We start from the raw sequence: 15,980 nt of genomic DNA, 5'->3' as shown, positions 1-15,980 counted from the left end.
CCGATCATCACGTGAGATGGAGTAGTTTTCGATGGTGAACATCACTATGTTGATCATATCTACTATATGATTCACGCTCGACCTTTCGGTCTCAGTGTTCCGAGGCCATATCTGCATATGCTAGGCTCGTCAAGTTTAACCCGAGTATTTTGCATGTGCAAAACTGGCTTGCACCAGTTGTATATGAACGTAGAGCTTATCACACCCGATCATCACGTGGTGTCTCGGCACGACGAACTTTGGCAACGGCGCATACTCAGGGAGAAAACTTGTACCTTGAAATTTAGTGAGAGATCATCTTATAATGCTACCGTCAATCAAAGCAGAATAAGATGCATAAAAGATAAACATCACATGCAATCAATATAAGTGATATGATATGGCCATCATCATCTTGTGCCTTTGATCTCCATCTCCAAAGCACCGTCATGATCACCATTGTCACCAGCGCGACACCTTGATCTCCATCGTAGCATCGGTGTCGTCTCACCAACTATTGCTTCTACGACTATCGCTACCGCTTAGTGATAAAGTAAAGCGATTACAGGGCGATTGCATTGCATGCAATAAAGCGACAACCATATGGCACCTGCCAGTTTCCGATAACTCCGTTACAAAACATGATCATCTCATACAATAAAATATAGCATCATGCCTTGACCATATCACATCACAACATGCCCTGCAAAAACAAGTTAGACGTCCTCTACTTTGTAATTGCAAGTTTTACGTGGCTACTACGGGCTGAGCAAGAACCGTTCTTACCTACGCATCAAAACCACAACGATATTTCATCAAGTTATTGTTGTTTTAACCTTCAACAAGGACCGGGCGTAGTCACACTCGGTTCAATTAAAGTTGGAGAAACTGACACCCGCCAGCCACCTGTGTGCAAAGCATGTCGGTAGAACCAGTCTCACGTAAGCGTACGCGTAATGTCGGTCCGGGCCACCTCATCCAACAATACCGCCGAACCAAAGTATGACATGCTGGTAAGCAGTATGACTTGTATCGCCCACAACTCACTTGTGTTCTACTCGTGCATATAACATCTACGCGTAAACCTGGCTCGGATGCCACTGTTGGGGAACGTAGTAATTTCAAAAGAATTCCTACGCACACGCAAGATCATGGTGATGCATAGCAACCAGAGGGGAGAGTGTTGTCCACGTACCCCCGTAGACCGTAAGCGGAAGCGTTATGAGAACGCGGTTGATGTAGTCGTACGTCTTCACGATCCGACCGATCCAAGTACCGAAAGCACGGCACCTCCGAGTTCAGCACACGTTCAGCTCGGTGACGTCCCACGACCTCCGATCAAGCAGAGCTTCACGGGAGAGTTCCGTCAACACAACGGCATGATGACGGTGATGATGTTGCTACCGACGCAGGGCTTCGCCTAAGCATCGCTACGATATGACCGAGGTGGATTATGGTGGAGGGGGGCACCGCACACGGCTAAAAGATCAATGATCAACTTGTGTGTCTGTGGGGTGCCCCCTGGCCACGTATATAAAGGAGTGGAGGAGGGGGGAGAGGGCCGGCCCCTATGGCGCGCCCTGGAGGAGTCCTACTCCCACCGGGAGTAGGATTCCCCCCCCTCCCTTCCCTAGTTGGACTAGGAGAGAAGGAAGGGGGAGAGAGGGAGGAAGGAAAGGGGGGCGCCCCCCCCCTCCTAGTCCAATTCGGACCAGAGGGGGAGGGGCACGCGGCCTACCCTGGCCTCCTCTCTCTCTCCACTATGGCCCATTAAGGCCCATACAATTACCGGGGGGTTCCGGTAACCTCCCGGCACTCCGGTAAATCCCGATTTCACCCGGAACCATTCCGATGTCCAAATATAGGCTTCCAATATATCGATCTTTACCCCTCGACCATTTTGAGACTCCTCGTCATGTCCGTGATCATATCCGGGACTCCGAACTACCTTCGGTAGATCAAAACACAAAAACTCATAATACCGATCATCACAGAACTTTAAGCGTGCGGACCCTACGGGTTCGAGAACTATGTAGACATGACTGAGACACGTCTCCGGTCAATAACCAATAGCGGAACCTGGATGCTCATATTGGTTCCTACATATTCTACGAAGATCTTTATCGGTCAAACCGCATAACAACATACGTTGTTCCCTTTGTCATCGGTATGTTACTTGCCCGAGATTCGATCGTCGGTATCTCAATACCTAGTTCAATTTCGTTACCGGCAAGTCTCTTTACTCGTTCTGTAATACATCATCCCGCAACTAACTCATTAGTTACATTGCTTGCAAGGCTTATAGTGATGTGCATTACCGAGAGGGCCCAGAGATACCTCTCCGATACTCGGAGTGACAAATCCTAATCTTGATCTATGCCAACCCAACAAACACCTTTGGAGACACCTGTAGAGCAGCTTTATAATCACCCAGTTACGTTGTGACATTTGATAGCACACAAGGTGTTCCTCCGGTATTCGGGAGTTGCATAATCTCATAGTTATAGGAACATGTAACGGAATGGGTCAAGTCAATCACATCATTATCTAATGATGTGATCCCGTTAATCAAATGACAACTCATCTCTATGGCTAGAAAACTTTAACCATCTTTGATTCAACGAGCTAGTCAAGTAGAGGCATACTAGTGACACTCTATTTGTCTATGTATTCACACATGTACTAAGTTTTCGGTTAATACAATTCTAGCATGAATAATAAATATTTATTATGATATAAGAAAATATAAATAACAACTTTATTATTACCTCTAGGGCATATTTCCTTCAGTTTCATCGCCAGGGCTTTTGTTACTGAATAGAGCAAATTTTGTAGTGATACCATGGCGTCGTGACGGTTCTGGTGAAGAGCATAGAAGGGAGTGGCGCATTGATGATCAATCCGAACGACTTGCGGTAGGTCAGTTCACCGTCGCCTAAAAGGATAAAAACATGCGCTCGTGCAGTCATTTACCATTAGAGCGTCTCCAACAGATGATGAAAATCTATGAATGTGCCCATAAAATTGTCGTTTAGGTTATTTTTGATCCAAAATTTAGCACCAGCAGATGATGTATCTCTATTGATGATCGGAAAAAATGGGCAACCCAAAATTTTAGCTCCAGGTGCTGCATATTTGCGGCACCACGCGCTTGCCTAAAAACTTTTACGGTAGTGGCAAGAACCCAGCTCTCAGTGTGAACTTTCACCGCCTCCACCCTGCCTTACCTCGTCACTGCACCGGCCGATTCGAGCCGCCGCCGCCACCACTCGGTCGGCCAACATGAAACCCTCCACCCCATCTCACCCCTCGATGACCTCTGCCATGGCGCCCCGAACCGCCAAGCTCACAACTCGCCGCTCGTCCCTGTCGAGCTCGCGACGCGGCCGGCACATCCCGCCGACATCCTCAAGCACTGCACCGTTGACCCCGAGCACCTCATCGTCATCACGGATCACCCTCACCGCCGTCACCAAACTTGCATGTCGTTTGGTTCCGTTGTCATTGTCGCTGTCCCCGCCAAGCTCCTCCTTGTCATCGGATCGTCATGTTTTATGTCCTCAATTTTCCGGGTGTCAGTTTTGCATCATCTTTTATGGCAGAAAAGTTTATGGTGCCCAAATACTTATCCCTCCTGCCCTAAAACCATTTTAGGGTCAATCTTGGAGATGCTCTTAGTAGATACTCCCTGTGTAAAAAATATAAGAGCGTTTAGATCACTACTTTAGTGGCATAAACGCTCTTATATTTCTTTATCGAGGGAGTATGTCATAGAGTAGTATTAGCCTAACCGGTTCACTGAGGGAGGGGGGCGATTGTTGGGGGGTCTCCCCTGGTCCCCCCTCCCCTGCCGCCATCACTCCGCCGGCCACTATGAACCCCGATGGCGCATCCCGCCCCTCGGTGACCTCCTCCACGGCCTACGACGCCCGTCCCTGCCGAGCTCGCAACACACCGTCCTATCCTATTGTTCTCCTCAACACACGTACCACCATCCCCGAGCACCACATTGTCATCCCTGAGCACCTCGTCGTCATCCCAGAGCTCCGGCCACCGTCCCCGAACATCACTGCCGCCGGATTCCGCCTTCCCCACCGAGTTCCTCCCTGCCGTCAGATTGTTGTGTTTCATTTGGTTCTTTATTTTTTAAGCACCAGTTTTACATCATCTGTTACAACAGAAAAAACTATGGTGCCCCGAAACGTCTCTCTCCTGCCCTAAAACCATTTTTGGGCAGTAACTTTTACATCATTGGTTGGAGATGCGTATACAGTAGATGGTCAGCGACAGAGTGATCGCCCCTGGTGGCACGAGTGGTAAAAGGATCTCCTGACCAGAAAAAAAACAGTACATGGTCTGAATTTTACAGCTAAAACAGAGACTGGTCGTTCGCTTGAATTCAGGGGAACTTCCCCCAGACTTACATTTTCAGGAACTCTCTGTACACGATCGACATTGGTCAGAATGATTTTACCTTCAACCTTGCATCGCAGAGCATCGAGAGTGTCAAACAAACGCTTCCTTCAGCTATCAGCCAGATCTCGGGGACTATTGGGGTAATTTGGAGTAGCACAAATGGTGGTTGGTATAACATCAAATGATCAAAATAATTGGCCAAACTGCATCATGTGTAGCACCTGCCCAACCATTTGCAGGACTTGTACAGCATTGGGGCTCGCAACTTCATGGTGTTCAACATGGCTCGTAGAGCTTCCGTAGTAGCCATGATCTGGATGAGTGTGGCTGCATGACAAGTTACAGTAGCACTGTTGTGTACTACAATGAACTGCTGAACAACAGCTTGGCTGAGGATAGGAAGACGCTGCACAATGTGTCGATCATGTACATTGACAAATATTCCGTTATGCTCGAGCTGTTCAGGCATCCAGAAGCTCGTGGTAAGCATTCTCTCGAATGCTTGCTACCATCGCGATACGTGAGTAGGTTTAGTTCTTTTCGAAAAAAGAAAAGAGAGAGAGAGAGAGTAGGTTTAGTTCATAGTTCTATCTGAAATTACAACTGTCAGTACTACTGAAAGTCTGAAACTGGTGGGTGATGATTTCAGGGCTGAAATATGGGACCAAGGCTTGCTGCGGATATGATGATGGACCTCACAATTTTATCCCAGATGGACCAGCAAGATTGTAAACGGCAACATTGCAAGTGCGACGGCCTGCGGAGACCCACAGAACTATGTGAGCTGGGATGGAATCCATGCCACCGAAAGCTGCAAAAAATATCATAGCATCTGCAGTGATGAGTGATTCATACTCATTCACCTTCCGTTCTTTCGAAACTTTCCCTCATGGGCTGATCTAGTCGGAGACAGTGTTGCTTTCCAGTTAAAACATGAGACAGTATTGCTGACACTAAATTACACATTTCTGTCAGTTAACAGCTATGCATAAATGATACAGAAAATAATAGCCTTAAAGTGCGTTCTGTTATATACTCTTACAATGCGCTATATGTTGTGAACTTGTTAGATTAAATGGATGGTACTTATCTTAAAAAATGGACGGTACTGAAAGGATCAGACAACAAAATTGTAGTCTGCTGTAATTGTCCACTGAAAAATTCTGATGCACAAGAATCATCATCAATACATGAACAATGAACAACCACAACCAGAAAAACTCCAGCACAAGAATCATTCCCAGGATGATATCATTCACCAAACATAACATCCAAGCACAGGACTTAAAACAAGATCTGAGAAATGGAGATATCATTGCAAATTTAGTACTAGCAGACAACACATAATTCAGAATCACATCACATGTCGCCACTTCACCTTCAGTTAATCCACATCAACCAACCCAACCATAATTCAGACTCACATCGAGCAGGGTAGAAAGCCAAAATGAGTTCACCAAATCCCTGTACAAACATGTAAAAAACAGAATAACACAGCCACCACAAAAAAATAACAGGGCACGCCAGCAAAATCACAACACCCATGGGGCACTGCATCATGCATTGTCAAATAATCACTGCAACACAATGCTACATGAGACAAGAACACGTAGCAGAATCATAGAGCAATGAAATAGCGAACAGTGGCATTGGAGAGCAAAATTAGCATCAGATGATAACTGAACTCTTCCCTTGCAATTTCATTCGAGCATCGTGATACATAGGACCAGATGACACATCATATCAACACCAAGAAACAGAAGCACCCGACACACACCCAGATCACAAGACAAGAACAGCTACCACCCAGTATTACCGGAACCTAGGCGCGCTCCCCGCGGATGCGGCGTGCAAGCTGGATGTCCTTGGGCATGATGGTGACGCGCTTGGCGTGGATGGCGCACAGGTTGGTGTCCTCGAACAGCCCGACGAGGTACGCCTCGGCGGCATCCTGGAGCGCGGAGACGGCGGAGGACTGGAAGCGGAGGTCGGTCTTGAAGTCCTGGGCGATCTCCCGGACGAGGCGCTGGAAGGGGAGCTTGCGGATGAGCAGCTCCGTGCTCTTCTGGTACTTGCGGATCTCACGGAGGGCGACGGTTCCCGGCCTGAAGCGGTGGGGCTTCTTCACGCCGCCGGTCGCCGGCGCCGACTTGCGAGCAGCCTTGGTCGCCAGCTGCTTCCTCGGCGCCTTGCCGCCGGTGGACTTGCGCGCCGTCTGTTTCGTGCGGGCCATCGGCGCAGGTGGTGGTGCTGCCTTCTTGGGAGATCGGGTGCGGCGGCGCTGTGATTTGTGAGGATTTGGGGGAGAGGTGGAGGGGTTAAGTAGGGATGGGGAAATTTTGGAGGGTGGCACGCGGCTGGAGCATTTCGGGAGGGAATGCCTGCTTTTGGACGGAATCTTGGCGCCACGGGGGAGGAAGCGCGTGAGACGTTGGATCGGGTAAAATGGACGTTGGAGATGTGTTTATGCGGGTTGGTCACGGATCGTGATCCCTGGAGTAGCATTTCTCACTTGCGTGTGCTTTGAGCGGGCCAAATTGTTGGAAAAACTTGTTCAGTTTTTCTTTTCTTTTTCGAAGTTGACCCTTTACAACATGATTCATTAAAAAAGGTACTAAAATATAGTTGTCAGGTTAATATATGGAAAACCTGACGAAAATAATTAAAACACGCCCACATAGGGAACCCTGGCCGAAGTGGTAACCGCAAGACCCACACACACCACCGACGAGAGGAACAACGCCGGAGATGCCTACGAGCTGTCATCGTCGTCACTTCCCCCTGAGCAAGCGACTCTAACTTCACCGAGGACGACCAACCAAGAGCCTCTGGGACGAACAATGCACTAGAAACATGTCGTCCTATGCCAAACAATTGGTCAACCGCGTCAAGGACTAGGCGGCTCTGACGAATAACAAGTTTTGTAGGAGAAATAAGCACGTCATGCAAAACATAGGGTATCATGACCATTACACGGCATCATTGCCACCGCATCACCCTGCAACTATATAGCTTTGACTTTACACGTAAAGACAAGTCGATCGGTCGATGACAGAGGACATGCCACTACCCCACTCCTCTTGTTACCATCATCGTTGTCACACGAGTCGCAACGCCAACCAACCACACCGCATGATCAGGCACGTCCAGCACCAAGGAAGTGCATGTGGATCAAGAACTTCAAGACGACGCCCCAAACGGGAGGAAATGACGTTGAGACACCTCTACCGCACGCCCCCGCGTGGGATCATGACTTTCTCCGAATAGATTGATCCGGGGATTGACGATACATGAACTCCTCGACGACGCCTCCAAGGAGGATAGAGACGCCCATGGGCACCATCATCGCCGGGCGGTAGTCATCGGCCAAGCTTTCGCCGAAGTAGCGCAACCACCACCACCTCGCAAAATGGCCAATGTCGACAGGCATCTCCACTAGCCCGCACACAACCTACGCAACAACCGCGCCATCACCACACAAGATCATCATCTCCCATCTCGCCACGAACCAAAACCGACCAAGGCTGGTCGGAGCAGGCGCCCGCCTGAAAGTGCAATCATGCACTTGATATAATTTTGGTATGTGATGACACACACTTTGTTTGGACTAATACATTTTGTGAGTGTATCTCAGGTATTAATGCCATGCATGGTGGTTGATGGATGATCGCCGACCTCACAAAAACACAAGAATGAAGATGTGGATCCTCGGCGACTTAGGGTAGTCTTTATGATTATTGATTTGAGTTGATAGGAATTCCGCACTATTAAGATGGGAAGATACCAAGGTGAAGAGTCGGGCCCATTTCACACATCATTTAGCTCATACATGATCACCTAAGACATAGCATGCTGGAAATATGCCTTGAAGGCAATAATGAATGTATTGTTATATTTTCATGTTCATAATTAAGTTTATTTTTTGTGTTATAATTGTATTGGTTATTGCATCTGAGATTCCAAGGAAAACCCCATTACATGTGCGGAAACATAAACACAAATATGAAAATAACTCTCTACACATGGTGACAGCTGCGCACAACCCCAAATTTCATCTCTAACTATGTTGGTAAATTACTTTGGATCATGAAGAAAAAAGTCTAGAACAAAAATAAAGTTATTTTCATGACGTAGGACCATTGATACGTCTCCAACGTATCTATAATTTATGAAGTCTTCATGCTATTATATTATCAACCTTGGAAGTTTTATATGCATTTATATGCTATTTTACATGATTTTTGGGACTAACCTATTAACCTAGAGCCCAGTGCCAGTTTCTGTTTTCTCCTTGTTTTAGAGTATCGCAAAAAAGGAAAACCAAATGGAGTCCAATTGACCTGAAACTTGACGGAGCTTATTTTTGGACCAGAAGAAGGCCAAGGAGTCAAAGAGTTGGGCCAGAAGAGTTCCGGGCTGCCCACGAGGGTGGGGGCGCCCCCCCCCCCCTTGGCGCGCCTCCCTGCCTCGTGGACAGCCCGGAGACCCCCCTGACTTGTTCTCGACGCCAACACCTCTCATATATACCCAAACTTCCAGAAAGAAACTTAGATCGGAAGTTCCGCCGCCGCAAGCCACGAGAAATCAATCTAGGCCCTCTCCGGCACCCTGCTGGAGGGGGCCATCATCACCGGTGGCCATGGAGGAGTATCCCGGAGAGGCCATCATCGCCATGAAGGCCAAGGACCAGAGGCATAACCTTTCCCCATCCAGGGGGGAGGCCATGGAGGAAGAAGCACAAGGGGGAGAACCTCTCCTCCTCTCTCTTGGTGGCACCAGAGTGCCATCGAGAGGGAAATCATCGCCGCGATGATCGTCTTCATCAACATCATCACCATCATCATCTCTTTTACGCGGTCCACTCTCCCGCACCCCGCTGTAATCCCTACTTGAACATGGTGCTTTATGCCACATATTATGATCCAATGATGTGTTGCCATCCTATGATGTTTTGAGTAGATATCCTTTGTCTTTTGGTTGATTGATGATCTAGATTGGTACGAGTTGTATGTTTTATTTTGGTGCTATCCTATGGTGCCCTCCGTATCGCGCAAGCGTGAGGGATTCCCGTTGTAGGGTGTTGCAATACGTTCATGATTCGCTTATAGTGGGTTGGTGAGTGACTGAAACACAAACCCGAGTAAGGGGGTTGTTGCGTATGGGAATAAAGAGGACTTGATGCTTTAATGCTATGGTTGGGTTTTATCTTAATGATCTTTAGTAGTTGCGGATGCTTGCTAGAGTTCCAATCATAAGTGCATATGATCCAAGTAGAGAAAGTATGTTAGCTTATGCCTCTCCCTCATATGAAATTGCAATGACGACTGCCGGTCTTGTTAACAATTGCCTAGGACAATTCCGCACACCGATCCATCATTATTCCACACTCGCTATTTATAATATTTAGTAATATATTCTAACTTTATGATAACAGCACCTACTTTTATGTTTTAGCTCTCCGTTACCATACAAAGTTATCCTCTTCATACCCACAACGTAGTTTTATTTCTCGTTTCTAGTTGGAAGCAAACGTTCGGTATACGTAGAGTCGTATCAGTGGCAGATAGGGCTTGAGAGAATATTGATCTTACCTTTAGCTCCTTGTGGGTTCGACACTCCATACTTATCACTTCCACCTTTGGAAATTACTACGATGATTCCCTGCACTTGGGGATTATCAAGCTCTTTTCTGGCGCCGTTGCCGAGGAGCAATAGCGTGGGGTTGATATTCTCGTGTGTGCTTGTTTGCTTTCTTCACTAAGTAGATTTTGTTTTTACTTTTTGTTTCTGTTTAGTTGTGGGTGAAACATACAAAAAAATTAAAAGAATGAAAATACCAAAAAATACTTGCCTCTCATGCCTAAAAAGTTTTTCAAAAAGAGAAGTGATTGGAAAGTTATGCATTGAAGAAGTGAGGGTCGACCTTGAGCACTTGTGTTCATTCTCACGGAAACAATGTAGAATTTTTCATGGAAGTTTCTCTGTAAATCATTATCCCCTTGTATATTTCCTTTGTATTATAAAAGTAATGTGTCAAGCTTTGGTTTTAGGATGATAAGATTGCTGGGCAAGCCCGGGGCGCCAAGGATGGTGGCGGCGGGGCCTTGGTTGCCCTGCCTCTACGTGGGAACCTCGGATCTGGAGCGGCGGCTTCATTGGCAAGGCACGGCCGGCTTGCAGCCGTGCGGGCGGTGGATCTGGCGTCCCGGCCGCGCGGGCGGCGGGATCCGATGGTCGTTGGCGGCCGGCGGCGGTTTCTGCGGTGACCGGTGCGCGCGATCTGGCGCCTCCCCTCCTCCCCTGTTTGGCGTGCGGGCCAACCTCGTCGGGCCGCGCTTCCTTGGGTCGCCGGTTTTGTACAGGAGGCGCTGGTGGTGGCGGGGATCTAGTTCGGGAGAAATCCCTGGTCGGCCATCGCCGGCCGCGTCGACGGCGACGCCTGAGGACGACGTTCCCCTCCTTGGAGGCGTCGGTATGGACTAATCCCCTCACTTCCCCTTCCTCTAGGTCTCCCGAGCGAAAGCCCTAACTTTGTTGGGCGGCGACGGCGCTCACGGCGCCGTTCCCTTCTTGAAGGCGCCGCTTTGGGAACCTTGGGGTTGGGTGGCGCTTATGGGTGGTGGGAGACGGCGGTGGTGCGGCCCTATCCTAGCATGGATCTGCATCCGTTGCTTGGAGATGGACTCGCGTAGGTGGAGGCCGTCGTTTGGCGTCAAGGTGGCGTCGATGGTGGAAGATGGCGGCGACGACAGATGTGAGTGCGTCAGACCAGTTTGTGCCTCGGACCCGGTATGTGGCTCGGTCGGGGCCTCCGGCTTTAGATGTTAGGCTTAGATGAGAGGTCTGGGTATTTGGCCCAGCTTGCACCCCTTCATCATATGGATTGGAGTAGCGGCAGATGTTGTCAAGATGGCGGATTCAGACATATTGTTGTACTACTTTGTAAGGTCCCCGATAATAATCAATAAAATGGCCGTATGCATCTCCCAGATGCAGAGGCCGGGGTCATCCTCCTTTTCTAAAAAAAATGTGCAGAACAAAAAGAGAAACTTTGGCTGTAGCGCATGATTTTACATTTTTTACTGGAAAGTCAAATGGGTCTGAAACTTTTTGCACATTACTTCTATACAAATTGTTCAAATTTTCAAATTTATTTCATAATTTTTGGAGTTACATAAGTTTGCTAAACTTCCAGATTACTACAGACAGTCCTGTTTAAGACAGATTCTGTTTTTGATGCATTGCTTGCTTGTTTTGATGAAACTATCGATTTCTATCAGTGGATTAAGCCATGGAAAAATTATATTACAGTAGCTATAATGCAAAAACAAAATATGAATTGGTTTGCAACAGTACTTATAGTAGTGATTTGCTTTTTTATACTAACGGATCTCACAAAGTTTTTGTTAAAGTTCTATGTGGATGAAGTGTTCGAAGATCGAGAAGCTATCAATATGAGAAGAATAAAGAGAGGCAAGAGTTCAAGCTTGGGGATGCTCAAGGCACCCCAAGTAAATATTTAAGAGGATACTCAAGCATCTAAGCTTGGGGATGCCCCGATTGGCATCCCATCTTTCTTCTTCAACAATTATCGGTATACCTTGGTTTTTGTTTTGTTCACATGATTTGTGTCCTTATTGTTTTTCTTTTTCTTCAAGAACCATGCTAGTGTGAGATGTCCCTTCATCAATTTATAGAATACTTCATGTGCTTCACTTATATCTTTTAAGTATGACCTTATAGAATTGCTCTTTGTGCTTCACTTAAATCTTTTGAGTATGGTTTATAGAATGCTTCGTGTGCTTCACTTATAGTTAGCCTATATTAATTGTAGAATGCTCCATGAACTTCACTTATATCTTTTGGAGTATGAATAATACTATCATCTAAAGTGGGTTTGGAAGAGTGTCAACTTTAGGAACTAGTGTTCCCACTATCCCGAATGAGAAGAATTTTGCTTATGTGGAGAGTAGAAAAATTTCTATGCTTGTAGATCATGAAAACAATGCCTTATGTGATGGTTATATTGTTGAATTCATTCATGATGCTACTGAAAATTATTATGAGGGAGGAATATATGCTTATAGGAGTTGCAATAATATCAAGTTTCCTCTCTATGTGCTTAAAGTTTTGAAGTTATACTTGTTTTGCCTTCCTATGCTAGCTGATTCTTGTTCCTATAAATTATGTTCTCACAAAATCCCTAGTCATAGGAAGTGGATTTGATTTGAATATGCTAGTCATATTCTTCATGATGCTCTCCTTATGTTTCAGTTCTTATCTTTTATGTGAGCATCATTGAAATCCTCATGCCTAGCTAAAAGGCATTAAAGAAAAGCGCTTGTTGGGAGACAACCCAATATTTACCCTTACTGTTTTCGTGTGTTTACATGATTAAGCTACTGTAGTAATCATGTTTTATAGCTTTTGTTTCAATAAAGTGCCAAGTAAGACCTTTGGGAAGACTTGGGTGAAAGTTAATGTGATCTTGCTGTAAAAAACAGAAACTTTGCGCTCACGATATTAGCTACCATTTTTTACAGAAGAGTGATTTTGAGTTGATTCTTTTTGCAGAAGATAAATAGACAAATTCCTCACGTCCACAAATTTATTTCATAATTTTTGGAGTAGCAGAAGTATGGTTGCTGTTTAGATCATTACAGAATGTTCTGTTTCTGACAGATTCTGTTTTCATTGCATAGTTTGCTTGTTTTCTAGTTTCTATGGCTTATATTTCTCAATATAAATTGCAGAAATGATATGGTACAGTCGGCATTGTGTGAGAACAACTATGAACCTTGTATTTAACAGTACCAAAGTGAATGGTTTGCTCTTTATCATACTAACTTATCTCACGAAGTTCCGTTAAGTTTTGTGTGATTGAAGTTTTCAAGCTTTGGGTGAGATATCGATATGAGGAGAATAAGGAGAGGAAAGACCCTAAGCTTGGGGATTCCCAAGGCACCCCAAGGTAATATTCAAGGAAGACTCGGGCGCCTAAGCTTGGGGATGCCCCGGAAGGCATCCCCTCTTTCATCTTCAAAACTATACGGTTTACCTTACTCAGAGCTATATTTTTATTCGTCACATGATATGTGTTTTGCTTGGAGCGTGTTTTCAATTTTACTTGCTGTTTGAATAAAATCATTGGATCTGAAATATTGAATGAAAAAGAATCCTCCCATGGCTAGTTAATTATTTGACTACTCAGTGACCTTCACTTATATCTTTTTGGAGTAGTTTGTCATTTACTCACGTGCTTCACATATATCCTGAGTAAATGGTTGAATGAATTGAATGTCATAAATCTGAATTTATATATGTTTCATATGCTTATAACATGGGGAGTAATGACTTCACACATAATAAGTATAGGTAGTAAACTCATTGAAAGTTAGCAAACGTAGAATTGGTCACTTGAACAATTAATGAAAGAATATTGAAGGAAGAGAGATTTCACATATAAATATACTATCTTGGACATCTTTTGTAATTGTGAGCACTCATTAAAATATGACATGCTAAAAGGTTGATGTTGGACAAGGAAGACAACGTAATGGGTTATGTTTTCTTATATCCGAAATAAAGTATATTGTCATGGATCATTCAACATGCTGAGCTTGCCTTTCCCCCTCATGTTAGCCAAATTCTTTGCACCAAGTAGAGATACTACTTGTGCTTCCAAACATCCCTTAAACCAGTATTGCCATGAGAGTCCACCATACCTACCTATGGATTGAGTAAGATCCTTCAAGTAAGTTGTCATCGGTGCATGCAATAAAAATTGCTCTCTAAATATGTATGATCTATTAGTGTGGAGAAAATAAGCTTTATACGATCTTGTGATGTGGAAGCAATAAAAGCGACGGACTGCATAATAAAGATCCCTATCACAAGTGGCAATATAAAGTGACGTTCTTTCGCATTAAGATTTTGTGCATCCAACTATAAAAACGCATGACAACCTCTGCTTTCCTCTGCGAAGGGCCTATCTTTTATTCTTGTCTTATACCTTATGCAAGAGTCATGGTGATCTTCACCTCTCCTTTTTACATTTTATCCTTTGGCAAGCACATTGTGTTGGAAAGATCCTGATATATATATCCAATTGGAAGTAAGGCATCATGAACTATTATTGTTGACATTACCCTTGAGGTAAAAGGTTGGGAGGCGAATCTATAAGCCCCCATCTTTCTCTGTGTCTGATTAAAACTTTGAACCCATAAATATCACGTGAGTGTTAGCAATTGTGAAAGACTAAATGATAGTTGAGTATGTGAAGTTTGCTAAATCAAAGCTCTGACATAGACCCTTCCTGAAAATAAGATGAATTGTAATTGTTTGGTGACTGAAAATATAGTTTGTTAGTTTCAAGAAAGTTTATGATCTATACTTTAACATGTGAATAGCTTGTTACTTGATCATGAAAAGTTTTACGAGATGGGCTACTGTTATGACATATATTGATGCTAGAAAAAGTGACTGAAATTATCATTTATCAAACTTGTGCACTTGCTAGCATTCACACTTCATAAATTATTTCTTTTATCATTTACCTACTCGAGGACTAGCAGGAATTAAGCTTGGGGATGCTGATACGTGTCTAACGTATCTATAATTTATGAAGTCTTCATGCTATTATATTATCAACCTTGGATGTTTTATATGCATTTATATGCTATTTTACATGATTTCTGGGACTAACCTATTAACCTAGAACCCAGTGCAGTTTCTGTTTTCTCCTTGTTTTAGAGTATCGCAGAAAAGGAAAACCAAACGGAGTCCAATTGACCTGAAACTTGACGAAGCTTATTTTTGGACCAGAAGAAGGCCAAGGAGTCAAAGAGTTGGGCCAGAAGAGTCCCAGGCTGCCCACGAGGGTGGGGGCGCGCCCACCCCCCTGGGCGCGCCTCCCTGCCTCGTGGACAGCCCGAGGACCCCCCCTGACTTGTTCTCGATGCCAACACCTCTCATGTATACCCAAACTTCCAGAAAGAAACCTAGATCGGAAGTTCCGCCGCCGCAAGCCTCTGTAGCCACGAGAAATCAATCTATGCCCTCTCCGGCACCCTGCCGGACGGGGCCATCATCACCGGTGGCCATGGAGGAGTATCCCGGAGAGGCCATCATCGCCATGAAGGCCAAGGACCAGAGGGAGAACCTTTACCCATCCAGGGGGAGGCCATGGAGGAGGAAGCACAAGGGGGAGAACCTCTCCTCCTCTCTCTTGGTGGCACCGGAGTGCCATCGAGAGGGGAATCATCACCGCAGTGATTGTCTTCATCAACATCACCACCATCATCACCATCCTCATCTCTTTTACGCGGTCCACTCTCCCGCATCCCGCTGTAATCCCTACTTGAACATGGTGCTTTATGCCACATATTATGATCCAATGATGTGTTGCCATCCTATGATGTTTTAGTAGATATCCTTTGTCTTTGGGTTGATTGATGATCTAGATTGGTACGAGTTGTATGTTTTATTTTGGTGTTGTCCTATGGTGCCCTCCGTGTCGCGCAAGCGTGAGGGATTCCCGCTGTAGGGTGTTGCAATACGTTCATGATTCGCTTATAGTGGGTTGG

At 45.4% G+C, this 15,980-nt stretch overlaps 1 protein-coding gene and 1 pseudogene across 1 annotated transcript; one reads left to right on the top strand and one right to left on the bottom strand.

Annotated features, from left to right (window-relative positions):
• Positions 1-3,852: 3,852 nt before the first annotated feature.
• On the top strand, positions 3,853-5,947 carry LOC109754414 (GDSL esterase/lipase At4g01130-like; annotated as a pseudogene).
• A 110-nt stretch (positions 5,948-6,057) lies between these two features.
• LOC109754410 (histone H3.2-like) lies at positions 6,058-6,708 on the bottom strand. The gene has a single exon (XM_020313323.4). The coding sequence runs from the start codon at positions 6,626-6,628 to the stop codon at positions 6,218-6,220; it is 411 nt and encodes a 136-aa protein (XP_020168912.1). The 5' UTR covers positions 6,629-6,708; the 3' UTR covers positions 6,058-6,217.
• Between the last annotated feature and the right edge of the window lie 9,272 nt (positions 6,709-15,980).

The sequence above is a fragment of the Aegilops tauschii genome, chromosome 7 (genome assembly GCF_002575655.3).
Source record: "Aegilops tauschii subsp. strangulata cultivar AL8/78 chromosome 7, Aet v6.0, whole genome shotgun sequence".
NCBI lineage: Eukaryota > Viridiplantae > Streptophyta > Magnoliopsida > Poales > Poaceae > Aegilops > Aegilops tauschii.
The sequence above is the reverse complement of the archived record's forward strand: the minus strand, read 5'-3'. Positions and strand labels throughout refer to the sequence as shown.